The sequence below is a fragment of the Oryzias latipes genome, chromosome 7 (assembly GCF_002234675.1).
Source record: "Oryzias latipes chromosome 7, ASM223467v1".
Taxonomy (NCBI): Eukaryota; Metazoa; Chordata; class Actinopteri; order Beloniformes; family Adrianichthyidae; genus Oryzias; species Oryzias latipes.
This window is the reverse complement of record NC_019865.2, coordinates 23,310,634-23,334,788: the sequence shown is the minus strand read 5'-3', so window position 1 is coordinate 23,334,788 and position 24,155 is coordinate 23,310,634. Positions and strand designations below refer to the sequence as shown.

General features: G+C 41.1%; 1 protein-coding gene across 12 annotated transcripts in view; it reads left to right on the top strand.

The window, feature by feature from the left end:
• The window catches only part of hspg2 (heparan sulfate proteoglycan 2), a 130,604-nt gene extending 108,346 nt beyond the window's left edge, over nt 1–22,258 (top strand). For 7 of the 12 annotated variants that reach the window (XM_023956854.1, XM_023956857.1, XM_023956858.1 and 4 more), the window contains 32 exons: nt 842–980; nt 1,356–1,499; nt 1,811–1,945; nt 2,032–2,213; nt 2,298–2,493; nt 2,715–2,894; nt 2,979–3,239; nt 3,328–3,490; nt 3,581–3,678; nt 4,752–5,018; nt 5,345–5,457; nt 5,699–5,846; nt 6,140–6,256; nt 6,416–6,433; nt 8,003–8,087; nt 9,207–9,351; nt 9,432–9,534; nt 9,622–9,731; nt 12,269–12,377; nt 12,455–12,553; nt 12,971–13,192; nt 13,320–13,564; nt 13,642–13,813; nt 13,897–14,019; nt 15,203–15,259; nt 16,858–16,933; nt 17,063–17,141; nt 17,494–17,541; nt 17,773–17,843; nt 17,939–18,022; nt 18,264–18,367; nt 20,141–22,258. In XM_023956854.1, the coding sequence (XP_023812622.1) occupies nt 842–980; nt 1,356–1,499; nt 1,811–1,945; nt 2,032–2,213; nt 2,298–2,493; nt 2,715–2,894; nt 2,979–3,239; nt 3,328–3,490; nt 3,581–3,678; nt 4,752–5,018; nt 5,345–5,457; nt 5,699–5,846; nt 6,140–6,256; nt 6,416–6,433; nt 8,003–8,087; nt 9,207–9,351; nt 9,432–9,534; nt 9,622–9,731; nt 12,269–12,377; nt 12,455–12,553; nt 12,971–13,192; nt 13,320–13,564; nt 13,642–13,813; nt 13,897–14,019; nt 15,203–15,259; nt 16,858–16,933; nt 17,063–17,141; nt 17,494–17,541; nt 17,773–17,843; nt 17,939–18,022; nt 18,264–18,367; nt 20,141–20,313 (4,266 nt within the window). In that variant the 3' untranslated portion in view covers nt 20,314–22,258. The remainder of the gene's footprint in view (nt 1–841; nt 981–1,355; nt 1,500–1,810; nt 1,946–2,031; nt 2,214–2,297; nt 2,494–2,714; nt 2,895–2,978; nt 3,240–3,327; nt 3,491–3,580; nt 3,679–4,751; nt 5,019–5,344; nt 5,458–5,698; nt 5,847–6,139; nt 6,257–6,415; nt 6,434–8,002; nt 8,088–9,206; nt 9,352–9,431; nt 9,535–9,621; nt 9,732–12,268; nt 12,378–12,454; nt 12,554–12,970; nt 13,193–13,319; nt 13,565–13,641; nt 13,814–13,896; nt 14,020–15,202; nt 15,260–16,857; nt 16,934–17,062; nt 17,142–17,493; nt 17,542–17,772; nt 17,844–17,938; nt 18,023–18,263; nt 18,368–20,140) is intronic. The other 5 variants (XM_023956853.1, XM_023956864.1, XM_023956856.1 and 2 more) reach the window with 4 other exon arrangements.
• The last annotated feature ends 1,897 nt before the right edge of the window (nt 22,259–24,155 follow it).

Sequence of the window (24,155 nt, the reverse complement as noted above, 5' to 3'; positions counted from 1 at the left end):
CTTTCATGATAAAACTTAACAGACCTGCATAATGCCATTAAAATTGGAATTGATTTATTTCAAACCAAAAACTAAGGAAGACAAATAATTTAAGTCATGAATTAATTGGATAGTAACAAAAAGTTAAGGACGATACAGAAATGCACACATATCTATGTACTTGTAAAGAATGCCATTATAATTACCTTTATTCATAAATAGCCATTTTAGCTCTAATACACACAGTACATGACGCTTTGAATTCATTAAATATTGAGTTTGTGAAACTGTGTTTGATGACTTGCTTGAAAGAGAGTGGTAAGAAGTGCATTTTTATAATCCCACCCATCCTAAGGGGTCTTAAGGGTCCTTCAGATTGTGGCAACAATTCACCCACCAGATACTGCTTGGCAACAGGTAAAGCAAGCGGTCACACATACAACTGCCACCGGGCGATGGGGAGGCGTCGGCAGAATCTTCAAGATTACCGGTAGCTGTTGGCAGATTAGCTGTTTAGATTAAATAAGCTGTTGGTTGGCATTGACAGTGAGCAGTACGCTTGGAACTCCTCATAGAAGCCCCGCTTTCACCAAACTAGTCTTTTATAAAGAAAGAAGTAAATGTGATGCAGAGAAGTTTTGAGCTGTTTTGCATGAAATTCCGCCAAAAATAAAAACTATATTTTCAGACAAATAAAAAAAAGACACAGATGTGCTTCTATAGGAGTACATCTGTAAAAGTTTGATTCTTTTCGTAAATGCAATGTTACCTTCCTTTTTAGTCTGCCAATCCATTTAACTCATTTTTTGATGTGAAAAGTAGGCAATACATAGTTTTAATGATCCTTTTTTTCTCCTTGCAGGTCATTGGAAGTCAATTGCGTATTCTGTCCGCCAGCGCAGAAGACTCTGGAGAGTATATTTGTCGGGTGGAGGGAAGCCCTGGGAATTCTCATTTCCATCAGGCCTCTGTCTCTGTGTCTGTTACCTCACCTTCTTCACGTAAGGATGCTTTGTGAGGCTGATTTGTGTGTTTCATCTTTTTTCCCACAGACCTTTAGGCCAAACACTAAATGTAAGAGTTCATCTGACCTTTCTCTTAGTTTCAGATGTCCCCCTAGCATACTCGAGGTTACTAAGTTGCAATATTTTCAACCCGTTGGCAGGAGTGTGTTAGAAATTAGATCAGGGAGCTGTTTTGTTCACAAACCACTCATGAGTAATCATGGGTGACCTCAGATTAAATTTCCTCTTGACCGCCCCATGATCTCATCCTCGGGTTTACTGTAATGGCTCGTGGCCAAACAGATCTGTCATGGAGAGTGACACCATCCAAATTAAGGAAGATTGCTCAGTTCATAATGGTTTCTGCTGCAGGCTTGCAGAGCCCCATTATTGCCATTGAACCGCACAGTGCCGCAGTGGAAGAGGGGAAATCCACCAGCTTCAGGTGCAAGGTGTACGGTGGAGCCGAGCCGGTCAAACTGGAGTGGAAGATGGCCAACAATCAGCCATTGCCTGGTAACAGCTGACCACACACAGAGTAACGTCCATCTAAGACCATTCAGACCTTTTTTCTGCACTAAAATCCGATATTTGCATTTTCCAATCGAATCTGATACAAAAGGTTTACAGTTCTACCATAGTCCAATAAAGAAATCCACATATTCACTTTTTTGCATACAAACCTGCACATAGAAAAGCAAATCCATTTTTATGAACTAGCCTCTCTAATGGATCCAAGCTCAGCTCCATCAGGGTTTTTATTTTGCAGACTTCACCTGTTCTTCTTTCCTTTTTCAGCAGGTCTAATATTTTCCTTGTCTCTGCAGTCAACGCCAAAGTTAGTCCTGACGGTTCCGTTTTGACCATCACCAATGCCCGTCGTGAAAATTATGGACCCTACCGCTGCATAGCCAGCAACCTGTTTGGCGTGACCCAGTCCATAGTGTCTTTGATTGTCAAAGGTCGGCCTCACACTGTTCAATTTTTCTGAGGAAAGGGCTCCCTCTAGTGGCACTGTGGTATTCACAGCATAAGTGTGTGTTTCCAGTGTCTCCTGTGGTCACCGTCACCCCTGTTGGACCGGTGCAGGTCAGGGTGGGAGACCCTATTACCCTGGAGTGTCAAGCAGGGGGGGAACCTCACCCTTCGGTCTCGTGGCACAGGTTGGACAACAACCGCAAAACCATGCTGAAAAGTCCTCTGCCCATGGAATCTAATGCTCTCCTGCAGGTACTCCTTAAAGCAGCACCAGTGACTGTTGCAGAAAACGTGTTTGGCATTAACCTCGCCTGAAATCCGACCATTTTCTTCCAGATTCTGGTCGCACGTCCAGAGGACAGCGGCACTTATGTGTGCACAGCTCAAAACTCTAATGGACTCTCTGAGACCAATGTGGAAGTGATTGTTCAGGGTGGACCTTTGGTCCCAACAGCACCCATGGTGACAGCTCCTGAGCCATTCATGGTGGTGGTGGAGGGACAGAGTGTAACACTGCATTGTAATGTGCAAGGTAATGATGGCAGACTTGTATCTTTGTGTGTCATAAAGTTAAAAGCATTGTGCTGAGTGAGTGTCATGCACACCGGGGATGCAATGTGCTTTCCAGGAGCCAGAGTTGCACGTTTACATAGACTTTTCATTTGAAGTGGCCGCTTGAATGTGCGTTTCCGAGCCCTGTGTGAATGTAGTATTTTAGGAATCAGGATTGACCGGAGCTACCGGTTTCTGTAGGATTTCCCTCACCATTGATGTCGTGGTCCAAGCTGCGGTCCCCTCTGCCTTGGAGGCACAAGCTGGTGAACGGTAGCCTGGAGCTGCCCAGCGTTGGCCGGCAGGACTCAGGTGAATACATCTGCAGTGGCAGAAATACCATGGGAACCAGCGAAGCCACCATCATGCTCGATGTTGAGAGTAAGTCTTTCTACTCCCCCATCCAACAAGTTTGCTTTTGAGTCTTCAAAAAAAAAAAACATGTTTCATTTCTTTCCCTTCCAGCTCCTCCGTACACCACTTCCACGCAGAACGATGTAGCTGTACGGGTCGGGGAGGTGATCCGGCTGCAGTGTCTCGCCCATGGCACGCCTCCGTTGACCTTCGTCTGGACCAAAGTGGATGGACAGCTGCCTCCCCGAGCTGAGGTTGATGGCGGTGATCTACAAATCAACCTGGCAACTGCTGAGGATGCTGGGAGCTACAAGTGTGTGGCCAGCAACAAAGTGGGCAGCAGTGAAGCGTTTGTCAAAGTCACTGTCAGATGTAAGTTCTAACAGCACATGCAGCTTATTCTAATTTCCAGATCAAAGTTCAGTAAAAAGTTTCTGTCTCTGTTTGATTCTTGGTGCAGCACCGCTGGCGGTGCGTGTATCCCCTCAGGTTGAGGTCAAAGCCCGGGGCGGCACGGTGGAGTTCACCTGTTCAGCTGCAGGTGGGGTAGAGACCAAGATTAGGTGGCTCAAGGAAGGAGGGGCCTTGCCACCAAACCACCACATTAAGGATGGAGTGCTCAGGTGACCGCTGATACACAGCATTAGAAGCACTGTACAATATGTGAAAGGAAAAGTAAGCATTGCATTGTGGGATTTGTGATTCATGTGCAGGATTGAGAACCTGGAGCAGAGCAATGAAGGGGTCTACATTTGTAGAGCGAGTAGCGTGTATGGTGAGGCTCAGGACACCGCCAGGCTGACCATTCAAGGTATGTTACTCCACCTTATCAGTCACTGGCAGCACACTATGGAAAGGACTGTTAAATATACAGTCTGGTCGCAGAAAACTTTTGTTTTTGTCATTTTTCTATAAATAAACACGCTGGCAGCTGGCAGTCAAATAAAACTGAGTCTTCCTTGATGTTCTGAAATGGTTTATTCCAGAAAATTGTTATTACACCACTATAAACTAATGCAAGACCCCAAAAGAATAGAAAGAAAAGAACAAAATATACCCAAATTACAGTCAAATCAACCTTTATTATGTTTACACGGTGGCCACTTTCAATTGGTTCGATCCTACTTTTAAATTATTAGGCCTGCTCTGTAATTTTCACTGAAAAAAGTTAATTTTTTGTGACATAACTCACTTTCAAAATAAAATCATGCGCTCTTTGAACAATGTCAACATAAAACTTTGTCGTTTTTACATGATTACAATAAATCTAGTCCAAACAAAGGATTTAAAATATTCAGAATCCTTGACAGTACACATTAACTATAATGCCTTATTCACATAAAATAGAACAGGCGTTGTCTCGTACGGATGCTGCAGGTTTCTGGGTTGTCCAGGCCCATGGACGATTGTAAACAGGTGCAGCCGCATCTTAAACGTGTGTCCAGCAATACTCTTGAGGCTCATGCGGCCACCTTTGGAATGTAATTAGAATGGAATGGTAAGTTTATCGTGAAGTATTTGTAAGGATAATGTAAGTTGCCTGCACTTGTGACATATGAATGATGGTGTCGTAAGTGTCCTTACTTAACACTCTAGTCGTTAGTAAGGGGGACCCCTTTCTAAACGTGCATAAATGCCACACTCATGGAGTGTGCAGGGGATTTATATATATATATATATATTTATATAAGAGTCCGTAGGGCCCCAACACAAACTGTCTAATTTCCTACTTTCTTACAGTCAGGCTGCAAACACGTGTCACACAGTGGACGCCCCGTACAGATTTGCCCATTTTTTGCCCGAGACAGTCTGTTTCCACCCACAAGGGCAGTTGCTACTATGCCATTGGATAAAATGTTTTCTCCGTCTTTTTTCCCCCCACAGCTCTACCAAAAGTCATGATCAATGTGCGAACCTCAGTGCAGACAGTAATGATTGGGACTTCTGTGGAGTTTGAGTGTCAAGCCGTTGGTGACCCGGAGCCGACAATCAAATGGAGCAAAGTGGACGGCTCTCTGCCGGCCCACATCGTGGTGAAGGGCGGCATGCTGAAGATCGAGCGGGTGACCGAAGTTGATGCCGGCCAGTATCGCTGTACGGCAACCAACAATGTGGGCTCGGTTCAGTCCCAGGTGGTCCTCAATGTGCAGTGTGAGTATTTATTGGGGGGGATTTCCTACAATTCTCCTTCTCTTTCAGTCAGAAAAGATGATTGATTTAGGGTTCCGGATCATGCAATTTCTGCAGTTCAAACAGTTTTTTAACATTCCTAGATTACTACAGGGGAATATTAGTTATTAAAATACTCATAATAGCAACAGTTTTGATAGCTTCATAGAAAAGACTGAATAAACCATCTTTTCTTTGATCAAAAAGGTTTTGTTGCTTTAAAGTTGCCTATAGGATCTTCTTGCCGATAATCTGGGTGTTTGTTTCATTATTTAACATTAATAAAATCTTGTCTCCTGTTTGCTTAGCTCTCCCTCAAATTGCTACTCTACCAGAAAAGAAGGAGGTGACGGTGGGGTCAGATGCTGTCTTGCCCTGTGTGGCTTCAGGATACCCTGCTCCTAATATCAAGTGGTCAAAGGTAAACTAGGTTTTCTTTATTTATTTTGTGTGAACGGTGTTAAAAATTTCTTTCAATATATCAAATATATCTTTTTTTTAGTCACACTCATTCGTTTTTTTGTACTTTTGGTCAAACTTAGTTCTGAATCTGTCTATTTCCTTCAGATTAAGGGTTTGGCCTAACCAAACCAAACGTTGTTTGATAAGTAAGGACTTCAACGCGTGTCATTGGCTTTATCCTGTGTCTTTATTTCTTTGAGATGGAGGAAGAGCTTCCGTCAAAGTGTTTCCAGGAGGCCAACGTGCTGACAGTCCCTCAGGTCACCCATGAAGATTCAGGCACATACATCTGTACTGCATCTAACAAACAGGGCAAGGTGGAGGCTTTCACCACCCTGGAAGTCCATGGTTAGTGTTTCAAGCGCAGCGAAAAAGCAGCTTTTTTTAGGCAATAAGTTTAATGTCAAACAATATGTTCATGGACCGGCCTGGACGAGGCCGAAGCTGGCATGTAATTTTTTTTTCTCAGCCTCCAGTTTCTCAACTTTTGTGGGTAAAATTAACTTTATACTCTGTAAAATACTTTATTAAAAAACGTTATTTGCACACTAGATTTCGTGAAGGTGGTTCTGCGGCATGGGGACAACTGGTGTAAAACACAAAAAATGACTAAATGTTACTACAATGTGTGTGTTTTTCAGAGAGGGTAATGCCCTACTTTGCCCAGGAACCCTTGTCGTACCTCACCCTGCCCACCATTAAAAACGCCTACAAGGCTTTCAGCATAAAGATCAACTTAAGACCTGATAACGTTGACGGTAAGGGTTAAACCTCTGTAACCTTAACTCTCAAAATTCTGTAAAAAAATACTGCTATTTCAATTTTTTTTCCTCATATTTGCCTTTACTGCAACTTGTGTCCCCCCCCCCCCCCCCCCCCCCCCCCCCCCGCACACACCTCATCCATGTGGTGTGAAGGTCTCATATTGTATGCTGGTGAGTCTCGGCCAGTCCAGCCTGGTGTCCTGCTGTCTGCCTGCGTCAGACATCATCATCATGCTCAGGGCTGATTTTTAGTTTACGGCTGCAAACCTGATGGTGCATGGCCATTTTTTCCAGTCATCTTACAGAAAAAGCAGTTTTTTTAATGCACGCTAAAGTCAAAAGTACTTTTCAGGTGTAGACAGATACCTTGCTTTTGCATGATGTGTGAGAACGTCCCAGAAGAATTTTATGCATTATGTAAAAATGCAGCTGTCTATTCTCAAAGAATCTGTTTGTTTTTTTTGGTTAAGATTGCAGGCGAAGGTTTTTCTCATGTTCTGAAGTTCTAGTCTTTCTGACTCATCCTTTTTTATACTTTGAGGGACCCCTCGTGAGCATGTGCTAGTCATCTATATCAAAGCATGAGCTTGTGTAAGCATGTGGATGAAGAAAGAGGAGGATGAGCAGAATGATTGGATCAGACAAATTCTGCAGCCCAGTGACTGAATGGCAATTTAGGTCATGGCTTTGGATGGCTTCAATCAAACATGCTGCTTTACTGTCCAGCTTTTTCAAAGTCTTCCTAGTACGGTGGCCCTGAAGCGCAAATCACATCAACAGACCACTCAACGTAGTAGCATATTAAAAACCACAATGACAACTAAATAAGCAAAACGAATATTAAAACATTACATTTTAGAAATCAAAACAACATTCCAGAAACCAAAACGTAAAAATGAAAGATGGAAAACAAAAGTGATCAAAATGGAAAAGTAAGAAATCAAAATGAATTGTTAAAAAACAAAATAATAAACTGGAAAAGACATGTACCATAGGACATCACTGGTTGGATAATTAAGGGTTAATGGCCGACGAAGTGTGCATTATCACTTTTTAACGCACGCCATGGAGGCCTGAACTGTCCGACACGAAGCAGAGGACGGTTGCTTCTGCGAAGTGCGTTAAAAAGTGATAATGCACACTTTGTCGGCCATTAACCCGCTTATACCATGGTCACTTACAAAATAAATCAATGATTAACCAGTTTTTAGTCCTTAGTTCTTGTTCTTTTTTCCAATTTCGATTTTCTGTGAAAAAAACGGACTATGTGTTACGTGGTGTAAGAAATAGTCTGCGTCGCGCCGCACCAGCGATGCAGTCAAGATTTGGGGACATAAAGCGATATATATATACATGCCAATCATCCCGATGGGTTGAATAAAACATCCGTTCAGAGAAAAAGTTCTTATTTTTTGGTTTCTGTAAAGTTGTGTTTGTTTGTTTTTTTTATTTATTTTTTATTTTATTTTTTATTTTTTTATTGCCGTTGTGATATTTAATATGGTTTTGGGTTGAGTGATTTGTTGGTGTGATTTGTACTTCAGGGCCGCTGTACTATAGGCCTGTAAAAACGACCAATCTAAGAGGTCGAGGAAGCCTTAGATGAAAATGTCAAGAATTGAGTGGAATCACATGATAGTTGCAGAGGTTGTTGAAAAATTACTGATTTATTAGGATGGATATCCATTTTAAGCTTTAGGCTATTTATGCAAAAAATTGTACTTGAATTTTTTTCAACAGGTATGATCCTCTACAATGGCCAGAGAAGAACCACTGGAGCTGACTTTATCTCTTTGGGACTAGTGAGCGGCCGTCTGGAGTTCAGGTCTGCCTGAGAGAGACTTGAAACTTGAATTAACAGAACAGGAAAAAGCTAAAAATCCTCTTTGTTGACACTAATTTGATTCACTGGCTATTAAAATGTAAAAATGTATCTCATCCATCTCTATAACAATCTCATTACAGACAATTTCAATCCATTTTGGAATGATCTTAAACACATTATGCAAAATCAAAATCAAGTTATTACGTTAATTCCTTATGAAAAACAACCGCAAAGTGGTAAATCTGAGTGGTAAAACACGATTTAAAAAAAAGGCTAATTTGTCTGTAGTTAATTAATTGCGATTAATGCCATAATAAGACTCCCCAACTTAAAATCGATCCTAAAGCTGACTGGGAGCCAGTGCAAAGATTTCAAAATTTGGAGTAGTGTGCTTATTCTTTCCAGTCTTGGTTCAACAAGCTGCAGGCAATTTGTACTATTTTCTCAACGCCAGTGGTCTATTCTAGATGTTATAAAAACGTGTAATGATATTTCATCACTGGCTTTGATGAGAATAGGGCTCACTCTGACAATATTTCTTTGTTAGTAAAAGGAAAGATCTGCATCTAAAATCATACAGAGGTTTCTGACAATATTGCACACATTTAAATTATGAGCTGATGAGTAAAACTGCACCCTTTCTCTCTCAGCTTCTTTACCAACAATTAAAATCTCAGTTTTATCTTGACTGAGCTCTGAAAAGTTCTCTCCCACCCACGTGTCAGCATCTAACATGCAACTGAAATGGTCATCAATGGGTCCCAAGTCACCATCATGATGCAGTTTTGCATTTTACTCAAAACATACATGTATGCCTCCATCTTGAAGGTATCATCAGTTGTACTAAAAATATTTTTACCTTCAGAATTTGTTTACCAAATCCCAAGTCAGGAGTTGTGATTAATCTGACCTAAACATGTTTACTGTGAACATTTGACGGTCTATCAAAGATTTCGGGGAACGTTACCTCTAAAACTTGTCAAACGTGTCTCTTTCCCTACAAGTGCTCGCTATTGTTGTCCAGTGAACAAACCATAAAACAATAGCTTTCTTTGGATTATCACGTCTCACACTGGAGATGGAGTTTCCTCCTTCTGACAAGATTCCTTGTTATTGCAGGTTTGATGTGGGCTCTGGGATGGCTACAATACGTGACCCCAACCCCATTAAAATAGGAGAGTTTCACACGGTTGAGTTACATCGCAACATTACCCAGGGTTACATTGTTGTGGATGGAGGTGAACCCATTACTGGCACCTCACAGGTATTTCAGCACAATGCCACTTGCTGCCCCTGTTAAGCTTAGGGACTTACTTTTGTGATTGTATCTTGTCTGTCACTCAGGGAAAATTCCAAGGCCTTGATCTGAATGAGGAGCTGCATGTGGGGGGCCATCCAAACTACACAGTCCTTGCTAAGACTGCTGGCATCAAGTCTGGTTTCGTTGGTAAAATATCCCAACATTAATCTGAGACGGTAGTTTTTTTTAGACATGTTTTTTTCTTGTATGACACGTTGGACCAATTGTTTGCAGGCTGCATTCGTCAGCTGATCATTCAGGGAGAAGAAGTCATCTTCAAGGACCTTGACCGCAGCTCTACTGGTGTTACAAACTGTCCTACCTGCAAGGATCAGCCATGTCAGGTCAGTCCAATTCATCCACATTTGGTTTTCTTCAGTTTTCCTTTTAGGTTAGGAGTGAATACCAGCCTGTTAGTATAAGAAAGATAAAATATAAGACCAACCAAGAGATCCTCATGGCAGTGATGTAAACTTTGTTTTGGTGGAATGTAGTTTGTGTATTCGACTCTCACCAAAGGGGTCTAGTCAGCATTTCTATTTCAAGCAGCTCTGCTTGTTTACAAGTCCCTCCATGGCCTTGGACCAAAGTACATCTCTGACATGTTAGTGCCATATGAACCATCTCTGACTCTTAGGACCTCCGGGACCAGGTTCCTGCGGGTTCCCAGGGTCAGGACTAAACAAGGGGAATGAGCGTTTCAGTCTTATGCAGCTAAAATCAGGAACAGTCTCTCTGAGGTTGTGAGACAGGCCTCTACTGTGTTAAGGCTCAAGTCTAGACCCAGAACATTCCTGTTTAGCCGTGTATGTAACTGAAGGGTCCTTATCGACACCCTTTTTCATTTTCTTTTCTCTTTCCTTTCTTTTAATGTGAAGTTTATAATCCTTTTGTATGTTTTGAATCTTTGCACTGTTATGTATTGTGATTTTAATGCATTTTCCTGTTTTGTGAAGCACTTGAATTACTTTCTAGTACGAATTTTGCCATACAAATAAACTTGCCTTGCCTCTATGGCAACCACTCTTGACAATCAGGACTTAGCTTGTTGGAAGTCCACACTAGAGGGCTGCATTGGGATTGCATTGGGACCCAACCCAAATCTCGCGGGATTGGGCGGTTTGAATTGTGCTGCGGGCGGCAAAAAAAAACCCCACGGGATCAGTGCTGCCATGAATATCTCATGAATATATATTAGCGTACTACGTTAGGCTGTGCAGCTGTTGGATTCTTATGTACTGAAGCTCTGTGAAGGCACCAGGTAGAGACGCCAAACGGCCTCTGTCATCTAACCTGTTGTTGGGGGTGCGCCCCGTCCCGCCTCTTACTAAGAGCGCGCTTCAGGCCGTCTGACTGCGCGCGCTTACATGCACACTTTTAACCGAACAGCATTTGTAAAAATATATTTAATATTAAGTTGCACATTACACAAAAGAGGAATGCATGAAAAGATGAGGCTGGAGGAGGACATGAATCTCTTTAATAATATTGTAACGATCCGGCCGAACCTTCACTTTAGTGGGGTAGCGAAAGCCAACTGCTCATGGAGAGGTTCTAATGGAGAGCTGTCCGTGCCCCATACACCGCACGACCCCGGACAGTCTCAAGTTGGAAGAAACATAGAGAGAGGCAATATTAGCTTTTAAGCAACAAGCCTGTTTATTCCAGCACACCATACAGCCCAAACAGCATGGAGGGTCACTTCAGCTTCCAGCCCTCTGACTCAAGGTTTCACCTAAGCTCCCCACTTCCCATGAGCCTTAGGGGCTGAAGGCGGGGCTAACCCCCAGGTCGCTACAATATAAAAAAAAATACGTGTTTTTTTCCTGCGGGACGGGAGACGATACAAAATCAATGCATCTCTATGACTGTGCGGTAATAAATTCTATGAGTTTTGCGGGTGCGGGCGGGAGTGGACATACATATTGCGGGAGCGGGCGGGAGTGCGGGCGGGCGGGATTGGTCAAAAATTCAGCGGGCGGGAGCGGGATGAAGAAAATAGGGCTCTAGTCCACACCCCCTACCACTTGGAAGCACTCAACACAAATTCTGCCAATTAAACTTTGAACGTTTGATGTGGGAACACACTTTTATTGAGGCTTCTGATTGGTCAATTTGTAACTTGAATAACTTGCACTGTAGAAATAAATGTCTTGAAAAAAATGGGATTAGCAAGAGCATGTTGTAAATAAAAATTATCAGAGCAAGAATAGAATGACTGAGTAAAAGCTGTTTCTTTTTCAATAGAAGTCTATGGGATTTTGGCTTCTTGGAACCAGCAAGTGCTTCCTGTTTGAAAAGCCAGGTGGGAGGGGTAACTCAGTCCAGCTCTCATATACAATCAATGGGTAGGAGTAGGGTTTTACAGATAACGAGAAGTAACCTCCGCACATTATGAAGAGTCAGTTAACATGTCTATGAAGACTCTCATTCATCCAGGTTGGTTCCATTGTAGTAGTTTTAGGGGATGTCATCTGGACTTGGTTTTAAAGTTGGAAGACGTTTCACCTCGAATTGACAAAGCCTCTTGGATAAGAGGTGAAACGTCTTCCAACTTTAAAACCAAGTCCAGATGACATCCCCTAAAACTACTACAAGAGTCAGTTAAGGTTGTCTGATTTGGGTGTCACCTGAATACCTCCCAATCCTGGACATGCTGAAAAAAAACTGCCTCAATGTCTTTCCTCAAACGCTGGAAAAGAGTCTGGGGGATGAACAGATGGGAATCCTTGACCAAACTGTTGCTCCACCTCCACAAGCAGAAGTCGATAGTGTTTGATTTATTGATCGATTGGTTGGTTGGCTGGCGGGCTGGCTGGTTGACTGGCTTCTTCTGCTATGTTAACCCCATTTGGTCAACCAACTTCATGTATCTTTATAGAATGGAGGAAGGTGTGAGGATTCAGACGCCAGCTTATACAAATGCAGCTGCCGCAGTGGATTTACAGGCAGCAACTGCCAACACCTCTCATCCCTTCACTGTCATTTAGGTACATCTAAAGCAAGTCATGCACAAACAAAAGAAATGGTTTGTCTCTCTGACTTTTTGTCTCCTTGCTATCTTTAGGAGCCTGTGGACCAGATGCCACTTGCATAAACCGTGCTAATGGTCGGGGCTATGACTGCCGCTGCCATCTTGGCAAGTCTGGAGACAAATGCATGGATGGTAAGACAGAAAATCCTCACTAGTTTATGAAAATGTCAAAATAAAGACTGTAAATAAAGAAACAAATGATTATTGTTTGTCATTAAAAAAAAATAAAGATAGTCAGTCTGTAACAAACCAATAGCTTGTGGCTCAGTAGTATTTCTACAAGATTTGTATCAGTCTGTGTGTAACAAAACAATGTCATGTGGGAGGCTGTAGCTTGGAGGCGGAGTAGTTGTCTCCCAGCTGTAAAATTTCAGTGTAGGGACACTAAACCTCTGGTTTTCTCCTGTAGAATGTTTATGTCTGTTAAATTTACCCAAACAAGTCAACATATCAATTGTATTATCATTTTCTCAGAAGAGCTTGAATGTATGATGACAATGGTGAACTGCAGGTATTCTGTAAACCTTTGTGTATCTTTGATTTCACTAGGTGAACTTGTGACGACTCCGCTGTTTGATGGCACAGAGTCATACATAGCTTATCCTCCTTTGACGAACATCCATGATGACCTGCGAATTGAGCTGGAATTCAAGCCACTGGAGAATAATGGCCTCATGTTCTTCAGTGGAGGAAAGAAAATGAAGGTGGAAGACTTTGTGGCCATCTCCATGGTGGAGGGACATGTGGAATTCCGATACGAACTGGGAACAGGTGAAGTGAACCTTCGATGTTGTGTCTCTAAAGGGCCTCAGTTTCTGTCACTAGAACTTGAGTTTGGTTCTAGTTCTATTAGTTTTAGCTAGTTTTTAAAATGTCTTTTTTTTTCTTCCAATTTTAGGACAGGCAATCCTTCATAGTCCTGAAAAACTCTCACTGGGAATTTGGCACAAGGTAGTGGCCGAGCGGAACAAAAGAGCCGGTTACCTCAAAGTCAACCAAGGCCAAGTGGATAGGAGGACATCTCCAGGAAAAGCCCAGGGCCTTAACATTCATACGCCCATGTACTTGGGAGGAGTGCCCAGCATGGACATCCTGCCTAAGCCAGCCAACGTCAGTGCGATGTTTAGGGGCTGCATTGGAGAGGTGAGACATCTCTGCAATGATGAAATCAAATTCAAGTTTTAGAAAGTTTTAACTTTGTCTTCACCCTCTCTGTGTAGGTTTTCATCAACAACAAGAAGGTGGATCTGTCCTACAGCTTCACAGAGAGCAAATCAATCAGTGAATGTGTGGACTTAAGTCCTTGTGATCGTCATCCGTGTCTCAATGGTGGCACCTGCAAGTTGAGTCCTGAGTATGAGTACCAGTGTCTCTGCAGGGACGGATTTGAAGGTCAGCTGGTTCAGTTCAAATTAATTGACTGGGTATTATTGACCCTTCAACTCTGAAACCCAACTGGTGTTTGACCTCTACAGGTGAGCGATGTGAAGTGGTGAAGTACGTATGCCAGAGCGATCGTCAGTGTCTCAACAGCGGCAGCTGTGTGGACGGCATGTGTGAGTGTGCGCCCGGACACACGGGCCTCAACTGTGAGGAAAGTAAGTGAACACTGGCAAAAATAAACAGCAATATCAGAGGAAACAATGTGTTTTGCAGGAGCCAAGCAAATGTATGGCTTCTCCTAATACTGTTAAAAAAGTTTTACAAAACAACTTCAAAAATGGTCAACAAAAACACAATTTGCCAACAGGCTGTGTACACCAATGCTTGGGGCTACAGACTATAAGGGGGGCACAGGGGTTGTAATGGGACTCATAATGATTTAAAGGCAAACCCATCATGGCTGCCCTGTGGGGTAGTGGTTGGCACTCTCGTCTAACAGTGAGTGGGACCTGGTTTGAACCCCAGTTGGGAGTTGTGTGAGGTTAGCATGTTCTCCCACAGTCCAAAAACATGCTCCATAGGTTTATAGGTGATTCCAAATTGTCCCTAGGTGTGAATTTGAGAGTGTGTGTAATTGTGTGGACCTGTTTAGGGTATATCCCGCCTCACCCAACAGAAACTAGGATAGGCCCGAGGAACCCTGTGACAACGACACAGATTAAGCAGTAAAATGGATGGGCAAACCCAACACTTCAGGTCCGAAAATTAAAAAAGTCAAATTTTAACAGTTTACTAAGTTACCACTAGGTGGCCATGTTTTCAACTTGCCATCTTGGCATACCGTCACCTTTCCCAAAAATGGGCGAGTAGGTGCAAGAAGCCCACCTATGTGTTGTTTAAATGTTAAATTAATAAAACAAACTTTCTATCTTGTTACATCGATTTTCCATATTTAATTTAAAGAAACTTAAACTGCACAAAATTGCACAAAAATGTTTTTTATTAGAAACCAGCAGGTCGCATGACCACACACTTGTTCCTTTGCTTTCACACCCAATGAGAGCATTCACCGGGCACAGAATAACTCAATAAGGACAAATAAATACATCACAAAGTAGTTTTTTAATGTCTAAAAGTCCTGTTTTCAACACTTGCATTTTTAAAAATAGGCTACAGTTTAAAAAATATATAATGCTTACAATTTACATCCTATTGTTATTTGACAGACTTTTTGTTATATCAGAATGATATATGCTGGTTGGATGAGGCACCTACTATGAGTTTCAGGCCCCCAAAGATTGTAGTAGCACCCCTACCTGAAGGACATGAGGGGAAAGGTGACACCAAATAATTGCACATCTTCTCCTGCCCTCTCACACCTGTATCCTGCACACACAGGCCAGCTCCTCAGCTTCACTGAAGCCCCGGGGATAACGGAAGCCAACGAGGTCAATGGTACAGTATCGCAACAATACGTTTGCCTGGCTTGACACTAACTAACAGGGTCCTGACTGAGCCTGAAGGGTTGCTCCAACTCAACATTCTACTTTCTAACCCTGTAACAGCCAGAAACGTAACCCCTTTTATTGGCCTTTAAGTCATGATTATCACCCTGTTAATGAAACAGATGGAAGAAGATACTGATCTTTTTTTGTTTTGCTATTAATTGTCATGTAAGTGTCTCTACAATGGCAACTCACAATATACAACCATGGTTCTGTCTAGAAAGATGTCCACCTACAACAAAACACAAAAAAAACAGAAACTTGTCAAGTCTGAAACTGTCATAGTCAGATTATGTGCAGTTTCACTATAGTGAAACTGCACATAATCTGACTATGACAGTTTTATTTTTAAAAACCTATAGGTTTTTAAAAATAAAACTGTTAATAACAGGGATGTAAATAACAGATTGTTGGATGGGTGAGCATGGGGTGGGAGTCTGCATCCTACATCAGTGTGTTTAAAGTTGCTGCATTTTGATTTTAGATGAATGTTCAAATCCAAAAACAAAAAACAAAGTTTTACCATATTGTGTTTTTACTTAAAGACATTTCTTCCCATTTTCTTGTGACTCATACTCACGGTCACATGGGAACAAATACAAATTCCAACTTGAGCTTTTTCTCGAACGCCCTCGAAATGAATCAATGTGCCTAAATCTGCTTGAGACTAACACATCTTCTGAAAATAATTAATTAAATGGATGCCTCCATCTTAATTTATTTAATTTTCTCAACTGTATTGATATTATAATTGATTTTAATCTAAATAAAGCTTGACAAACTCTTTCCTTTAACGAAATGTATGTAACGAAAACCAATGAAACACATTAAGAGTGACTTCTTACCACTGATTGTATGAGAGAACTGGACCGAGTGAGAGTGATGACACCAACAAAACAGTCAATTCAGTCGCCATTTTTTACGATCAGGAATCATCAGTACAGTGATTGGTCCATCTGTCAATCAAACATTTCGAACGTTGGACATGGGGGCTAGCAAGCACCCCATACTTTCAATGGGGCATCTGATTGGTCAAATCAAATGAAACTTTATTTATACCAAAGTGGTTCTCTTGCCTTGCCCAACTCGAAGCGCTTTAACGTTTAAAACAAATAAAAATAAACCATATTACAATAAAAACCCAACCCAACCCTCCCACTCGTTAACACATACGACCCATGACCACACACACAATGAATACTTATAAAAGTAACTTCTAACAGAAACTTAGTGCCTGGCTCTGTTATGCTGAAAGAGTATTCGGGAATCTCTTCATACCAGGAGCCAGCTCGGCCATACGAACATCGCCACAGTGCCCACCCAGACCGGGACAGTTACAGGGTCCACTTCACAGCCGTGAAGAAAAAATATCATGAAAAATGTTTGGGTTCTTGGAACCAGCAGGTACTTTCTATTCTGAACGTGAGGGGAGAGGAGTCACTCAGTCCAGTTCTCATCCACAAACAATGCGTCTTCTCCATGTTGTGTATTTTCTAAATGAATCCTTAACCCTACATGTTTTATTTTTACCATTTTGTTTCCTACTAGATTCTCCCTTTCAGTACGCAGCTCAATTCCGCAGCGATGGATATGTGGCTCTTCCAAAATCCATTTTTCCAAGAAGGTATGTTTCCTTATTCCCTTTTTTACGGCTTTTCACTCCCACAGATTTTGTGTTATGAAACAATGCAATTGTCTAAAGTGCTGAGAAAACCATTTTACTTAAATATAATGCTCTTTTAATCTGTTTCAGTGCCCACGACTCTCCAGAGACCATTGAAGTAGAAATCAACACTCTGTCCTCTGATGGGCTGATCCTGTGGCAGGGAGTGGTGCGTGTACATCCCACATTGTCTTCAATTTGTGGGACTCAAACCCCCACCCCATTTGCATTTTAGTTTTTAATTATCACCCTAAAATTCCCAATTCACCCCCATCGTGCTTATACCACTGTTACCATGAAACCCGCTGATGTATTAGTACCATTCGCTGTCCCGTCATCCACAATGCACTGCTGCCATGCTCTTTTCTTTTAAATATATATATTTTTTAAATCTTAACGCTCCTGCCCCCATTAAAACCCCACTTGACGCTAAAACATTGTTGGACATGTTGGCTGTGCCTCTATCTGACCCCACTAAAATCATGCATGTGCTTGTCTAACTCACCCTCCATTTTCCTCAGGAGACCGTCGGTGCACGCAATTTGCGAAAGGTGCATGCTAGCAAAAAGGTATCGTCACAAGCGCAAGACACTTATTTTTCCAGTCGGTTTGGCCCCCTATGCCTACAAGAGGAGGTCCTTTTCAGTGCTGATCATTTTTGTGATTCCTACGTTTGTTTACGTGTTCATCCTGTTTGATCCAACTTTACGTGTACAATCGCTGATTACACTGGTTGGTGTTGATGGTTCAGTAACACGCATGTCACTCTTTTATTATCGCCACCACATTTTTACCTTTAGGAACCTGGCGAACACAGCAAGGGGAAAGATTTCATCAGCCTGGGCCTTCAAAACGGACACCTGGTTTTCAGGTGATTTTGGCTTCATCAGTTTACTCAAACAACATTTTTTTCTCTTGATCTTGTTCACGTTGAAATTAAACTTTGTGATGTGTCAATATCTGCAGCTACCAGCTGGGCAGTGGAGAGGCTAAAATCCTTTCAAAGAAGTCCATAAATGATGGGAAATGGCATAAGATCACAGCCGTGAGGTATATGTTCATTCAGTTTCATTTGAGATTCAAACCTCCACTTTATTAATTGAGATTAAACACTTTAGAAGCTCATAACTTTGGAAAATGAAGGTAGAACGTGGATGGACTTTCTCTAAGCGTACAGCTATTGTTGATTGCAGTTCTGCTATTCTGACAGCTGTTCTGGAAACATTTATCTCTCGTTTGCTCGTTTGATCATGACATCGATCGGCCACATCTTTGTCCTTTTGTCTTCCAGGACTGGAAAAGATGGATACATCCAGATTGATGGAGAAGAGCTGGTGCACGGACAATCTAAAGGCAAAAGCGTCATGGTCAACACCAAAGGAAGCATATATCTCGGTGAGCAGAAATTCACAAATGTTCAAAATACTTTAAAGGGCATTTAGGACAAATGGGGAAAACTTTAAAGCAGACTGCGTTTGAATAACAGTCACATGCATGTAGCTGGATTCTAAGAATCCCTTTTTAACCCTTTACCACCCAAGATTTCGCCGGTGACACCTAAAAAACAAACACATATTAACCTACTGTAACTCTGATCTTTTACGCGATTAACATGAATCGGCTGATTCTGACAAAGAGAAAAGCAGCTTTTCATATCAGCTTTATACTGATATGCAACAAATTAATACCGTAAATTTAATTACTAACGTAAAGTGTTGCATAATGAGGCAAAGCCGCTGTTCTCTGTTTCACAATTCGCTTGAATTACGTTAATTCCGTAAACGGTTAGTCGGAAAATATCAAGACTGAAGCAAAGCACTGGTGTTCAAGTATCAAACAATAGTTTGAAACAAAGAGATTTCCTCACTATAAAGAAAAATATATTTTTTTACACTACAGTGTTTCATCGCTGTAACATGGCCTCGCTGTTTCGCTGATTTAAATTTTTTTTTGTCTGCAATTTTGCATCTTTCTTTACAGCGAACTGTGTTCTGCGTTGTGATTGGGTGTAAACAATGTCAATCAATCTCTTCCATATTGGGCTTCCTGTACAAAACACACTCAGTTTGCCAAATCTGCTACATCTGTGTTTATTTATTTTATAAAGGTTTTAACTTTAGGAGTTTAAGCAAGGGAGCAACATGTGAACATGTTCATGTTAATGATAGTGTAAGAAGTGTGTAGTGAGGAGTTTTACAGCCTTAAAACATCTTTTATAATTATAAAAACTACTTCCTGGATTTTAGGTTATTTTTTCAGGCTATTTTTAGAAATGAAATCCCACGACAAACAAGGAACCACTTATTTCTACTTGACTCCACCATCTCCCTGTTTTAAGGCATGAAATGTTTGTATTTTTGCCATTTTTGCAAAAGTCATGTCATAGTCAAAATAGCTGTTTTGTTTTTTCACTTTTTATTTTTGCTTTCTGTTTAAATTGTGAATTGATAATAGCACAGTTAACCCTTCAGTATTGGAATTGACGCTCAAGTGTTGATACTCTTTTGACCACCTTATCTCTGTTTACACAATTTGTGTGATCCCAGTGAATTCTGGGACTAAACACTTGACTAAAGTGTTGCATGTCACTACCATCAATGTAAATCAACAGAATCAGTTATGCGATGGAATCAGTTTATCCACATAAATGGTTGAATAATTACGGTATGTCAAAGAGGATGTGATATTTAGGTGTCACTGGAGACAATCAGTTTAAAGATACCTACGTTCATACTTCCCACGTTTAAGCGACCACTTCTAATTAAAAGTTAATGTAAACACACATTTGGGGCTTCTGCGTTCAAAACTCTCGTGTTTACGACAATTTTCGGGCTCTACGTGTAAAACACGTGATCCATCAGGGACTCGGATTTGGTAGTGACAAATGGATGACGTCCCCTTTCAATTCACGGTAGTACCAACCATTCGAAAATTGATCATGGAGGATAAATTAATAATTACAGTGACCTCAAGTTCGACATTTCGCACCAAGCCTCTTACAACTGCAAGTGTTGGACATGAGCTAGTAAACAGTAGAAACGAAGAAGCCCCTCCCTGCTTGTCTAGTGTGAACACCATGGGCTAAACATGCCACATCCCCTACCTGCAGAAATGTGTCAGCTTGTGTTTTATCTGTGGTTGATGTTTGTGTATGTTCCTGTGTGACAGGCGGCGCTCCAAACATGTCCGCGATGACAGGAGGGAAGTTTTCCTCGGGACTGACGGGCTGTGTGAGAAACCTGACACTGATGAACGCTCGGCCAGGCCAGCAGCCAGCGCAGGCCGTCGACCTGCAGGCACACGCCGCCCGCGGCGTCAAAGTTCATCCCTGCTCCTCATAGACACACACACCCACACACCACACAGAGAGACTTGGGAGTGACGTCAAACACACACCACAAGACGCACTCAGAGACTTTCATGCACGGAGCCCGACATGACAAACCCTAGAGCGATGCTTCTCTCTGTGTGCCGTAAAACCAAAAAGAAAGCAAAAAGAACATCTTTTTCTCTTTACCTTTGTGCTTTTAACCAAGGACTTAAAGCAAAGGACAACCAGAACCCTTTCAGCTGTAGTTTTAGCCACGAGAAGATTAAGAGTAAACTTTTTAGACCTTTTAGAAGGAGTCAGATCCTATGGAGTTGGAGAGGTTCACAGCACTGAACTTTTATTTATATATATGAAAATATATATTATATTTGTCGGGGGAAAACATGCAAACTAACCATAAAACTGCTTTCTAGCTTTCCTAATCTGTTTTATTCTGGGTTCTAGTACCGTGTGTGTGTGCGTGTGCGTGTGTGTGTACAGGCTGTTTATATCTGCATTAATACTTGAAGATGTTTAGGCCTTCTCTCTTCACCTCTGTAGAGGACTCCTTCTCCTCGAACATGCTCAAAGTCTGTAAACCTGTTGGGATGGGGGAGCACAAAAGGTCAAAGGTCACATGCAGCTTCGGTGCGAAACTCAGGACGTCGAACAGAAAACTCCAAACGTCATAACGTTCTGCTGCTTTAAACTCACTGTAATTTTGCTTTTTGCCGAAAATGTGCTTTTTTCCTTTTGTTTGTATTTTTTTATGGAAAGAAAACAAAAAAAATGGTGCTAATTTTTAGATATGGATCAGTATATAAACAGATTTGCATTTAAAAAAAACAGCTTTATGTTAACATGCACGTCATTGGATGCATGTCTCCTTTGATTGAGTAGATCTCAAGAAGGTTTTGTTTCCTCCATATGTATGTTGATCAAATGAAACAGTCAGGTAAGAAATCTGTATCCACTTGGCTTTTTATTTTTTATTTTGTTCCAGGTCAAACTCCACTTTATTTTGGTGTCATTATCCCCAAGAGGATCAGTTCAGAACCGCCTCATCATTTCTGGTTTGGTAGCTTTAGAACCACCTCGGCGAAGCCTCTGTGGCGGGTTTTTTTCTCTGTTCGTCTTCATGGATCCATGTAGGGATGCTAATGAGACCTCCTGCAGATCGTGATGGTTTATGTCAGCAAAAACACACATGACGTTGGCAACACACCCCTCTTTTGGGGTTTACAATTGTCTCTTACTTTTTATCCAGCTTAAAACACGTGTGTGTATGTGTGTGTGTGTGTGTGTTGCTATCCAATCGCGAGCGCTCCTGTTTTCATTTTAATTAATTTGTGGGTTTTTTATGTCTCTTTTTTTCCCTCTCCAATCTCCTTTTTAATGCTTTTTGTCTGTAGATTTTAGGTTACACATGCCTGGTGTTTTGCTTTCCTGCATTTTGTATTGCCTCCCACCCCCCACACGCATTTTGAGTTCTTTCATTTAGTTCATTTCAACGTTTTCCATAAATTATGATCCAAGGAGGGGACATGCTTGGTTTATTAAATGAAAACTGGCCTTAAAATCACTACAAGATCCAAAACTAAAAAAAAAGAGGGTTGAGTAGTAAATAAATACATTTTGGGTCGACTTTTTTTAAACATTGAAGCATAGAGGGATACTGTGTGTTCAATTCTAGTGCATCTGCTCCTAAACTGGATTGTCAGACAGACCGTGTCATCATATAAATCTGTCAGTAACCTTCATTTTTAACATGATAATAAGTATAAAACTGCACTATTAAAATTGCTGGACAGCTCGCTCCACTTTATGTTTTTAAAGCCCCCTACAGTCTTGGTAATGGCAGACAAAGAAGAGGAGGAGTTGTAAAAAAGTGTACCAGATTGAACTTGTCCATGTTACATATTCTCATCCAGATGTTCCCCGTTGATGTTTCCTAAATAAAAACAGAATTCATGTGCTGTTTGTTTCTTATGACTTTTTTTTGTCCGCACAATGACAAAGAATTAATTTTTTGAATTTCTGCAGGAAAATATATGTAGCCTGAAAAAAAAAAATGGAAATACTCTATCCACTCTTTTCTATGTGGGTTCACAGGCCAAAGTTGGGCTACACCCAAACACACTCCATCTTAAAGACCCCCTGTTTTTGTGATGATGGAGGACATATAATAAGAAAATTCAGCTTTAAACTGCATTTCTGAGTATTGTTCAAGTCATTATTATTATTTTTGATGTAGAAAATACACTGGGCGGGGCCACGAGCTCCCTGCTCCACTCCATTCTGATGGATCTACTTGTAGAGAAATAGATCCATGAATGTCTTTGTTTTCTTCTTGCTCATAACTGTTCGGCTTAATATATCCAGTATTGCTCACCCTTTTTGTTGCACGGCTAATGTTAGGTCGGGGGTGAAAGGGGCTTTAAGGTAGCGTAAGAGTATGTAAACGAATGATGGGAACTGGGTTGGCTTAGCAACTCAGAGGTGAATTTCTGAATTTCTGACAAACGATGTCCTAGAAAACGACACATTTTTTTTTGATTTTGCCCAAAAAAGGCATAATTAAAAGACCAATGGGAAGAATTTTACAATACATCAAAAGATGATCGGAGTTGGGTTTTGCCATGACGTTTTAAGAAAAAGTCAAATAAATCTAAAAAAAAGCAGAAACTACTTGAATGAGAGGAATTTTTTAGCCTTCATTGGTTTATTGATCCCTGCTGTCGTTTGTTAATAAAGACCAGTCCTCTTTATGTCCCAATGCAGTTTTCAGTCAGCTCAGCTCCAGACTTTGACCGGACCATGCAACAATTTTTTGAGTTAACAAAAGGTTAAAAAACAAGGAATACCAGATCTAAGCAAAAGGAGAAAAAAAAAACACTTTAGAAAAACCAAACCAATAAAAAGCAGCTGCTGTTCTGATTATAAACCAGATGTGACCTGTGAAGGAGCCTGGGCCAAATAACTGGACAGGTTGCGAGGCTGTCACTAGGCAACACGCCTGGGGACAATATACAATAATGAATTTACCTAATATGCATGTTTTTGGACCGCTGAAGGAAACAGGAGTGCTCTGAGAAAACATGCAAACTCCAGACAGCAAGGTCCCAGCTGGGATTTGAACCTTCTACCAGGGAGATGAAAGTGCTTACCACTGTGCAATGCTTACCACACACCAATGTGCAGCCCGTGCAGATGAAGCCATTAAAAACAAAAGTATTTGCATCTGTTAAAGTGTCCTCTAACGCTGGAGAGATTACAATAAAACTGATAATCTAATGAGGAATTTTCCATGTCCTCCATTAGCAGAAAATGTTAAAAACATGATTTTTATTGGAGTGGGTTTTTAAAAAAAAGCTATAGTTACTTGAGTATAATTTTATACATGCCTCTGTCAATGTAAAGAAAATAAATCAGCATTTCCTAAACGAAAATAACTGATATTGCTCAACATTTAACACATTTTTAAATCTCAGAGTCTCAGAATCTTATTAAGGTTTAATTTAGTTGTAATTTCTGAGGAATGTGAGAAGCAATTTTTGGTTTGTTTATTTAAGAGACAGGCATGGTGTACATATTTAAAGTCAATTATCGCAAGTAGACTTATTGGCTATAAAGTAGAAAATAGTCTAATACACAGAAAAAAAACATTTGTTCATTTAAATTCAGAAGCCAGAATTTTTTTAATAATTTGAGAAGTCATAGAGTTGATAATTATAATTAAAAAAAGCTGGATCTTCATGAATACAGGACTCGATTATTTCTACAAGGAGCGGGAAACATCAAAGTACCGTCCATCAATATTGTGGAAAAAGCTGGAAGAGGCGGTGGCCTCATTTCCGGTGGAATGTTCCAGTG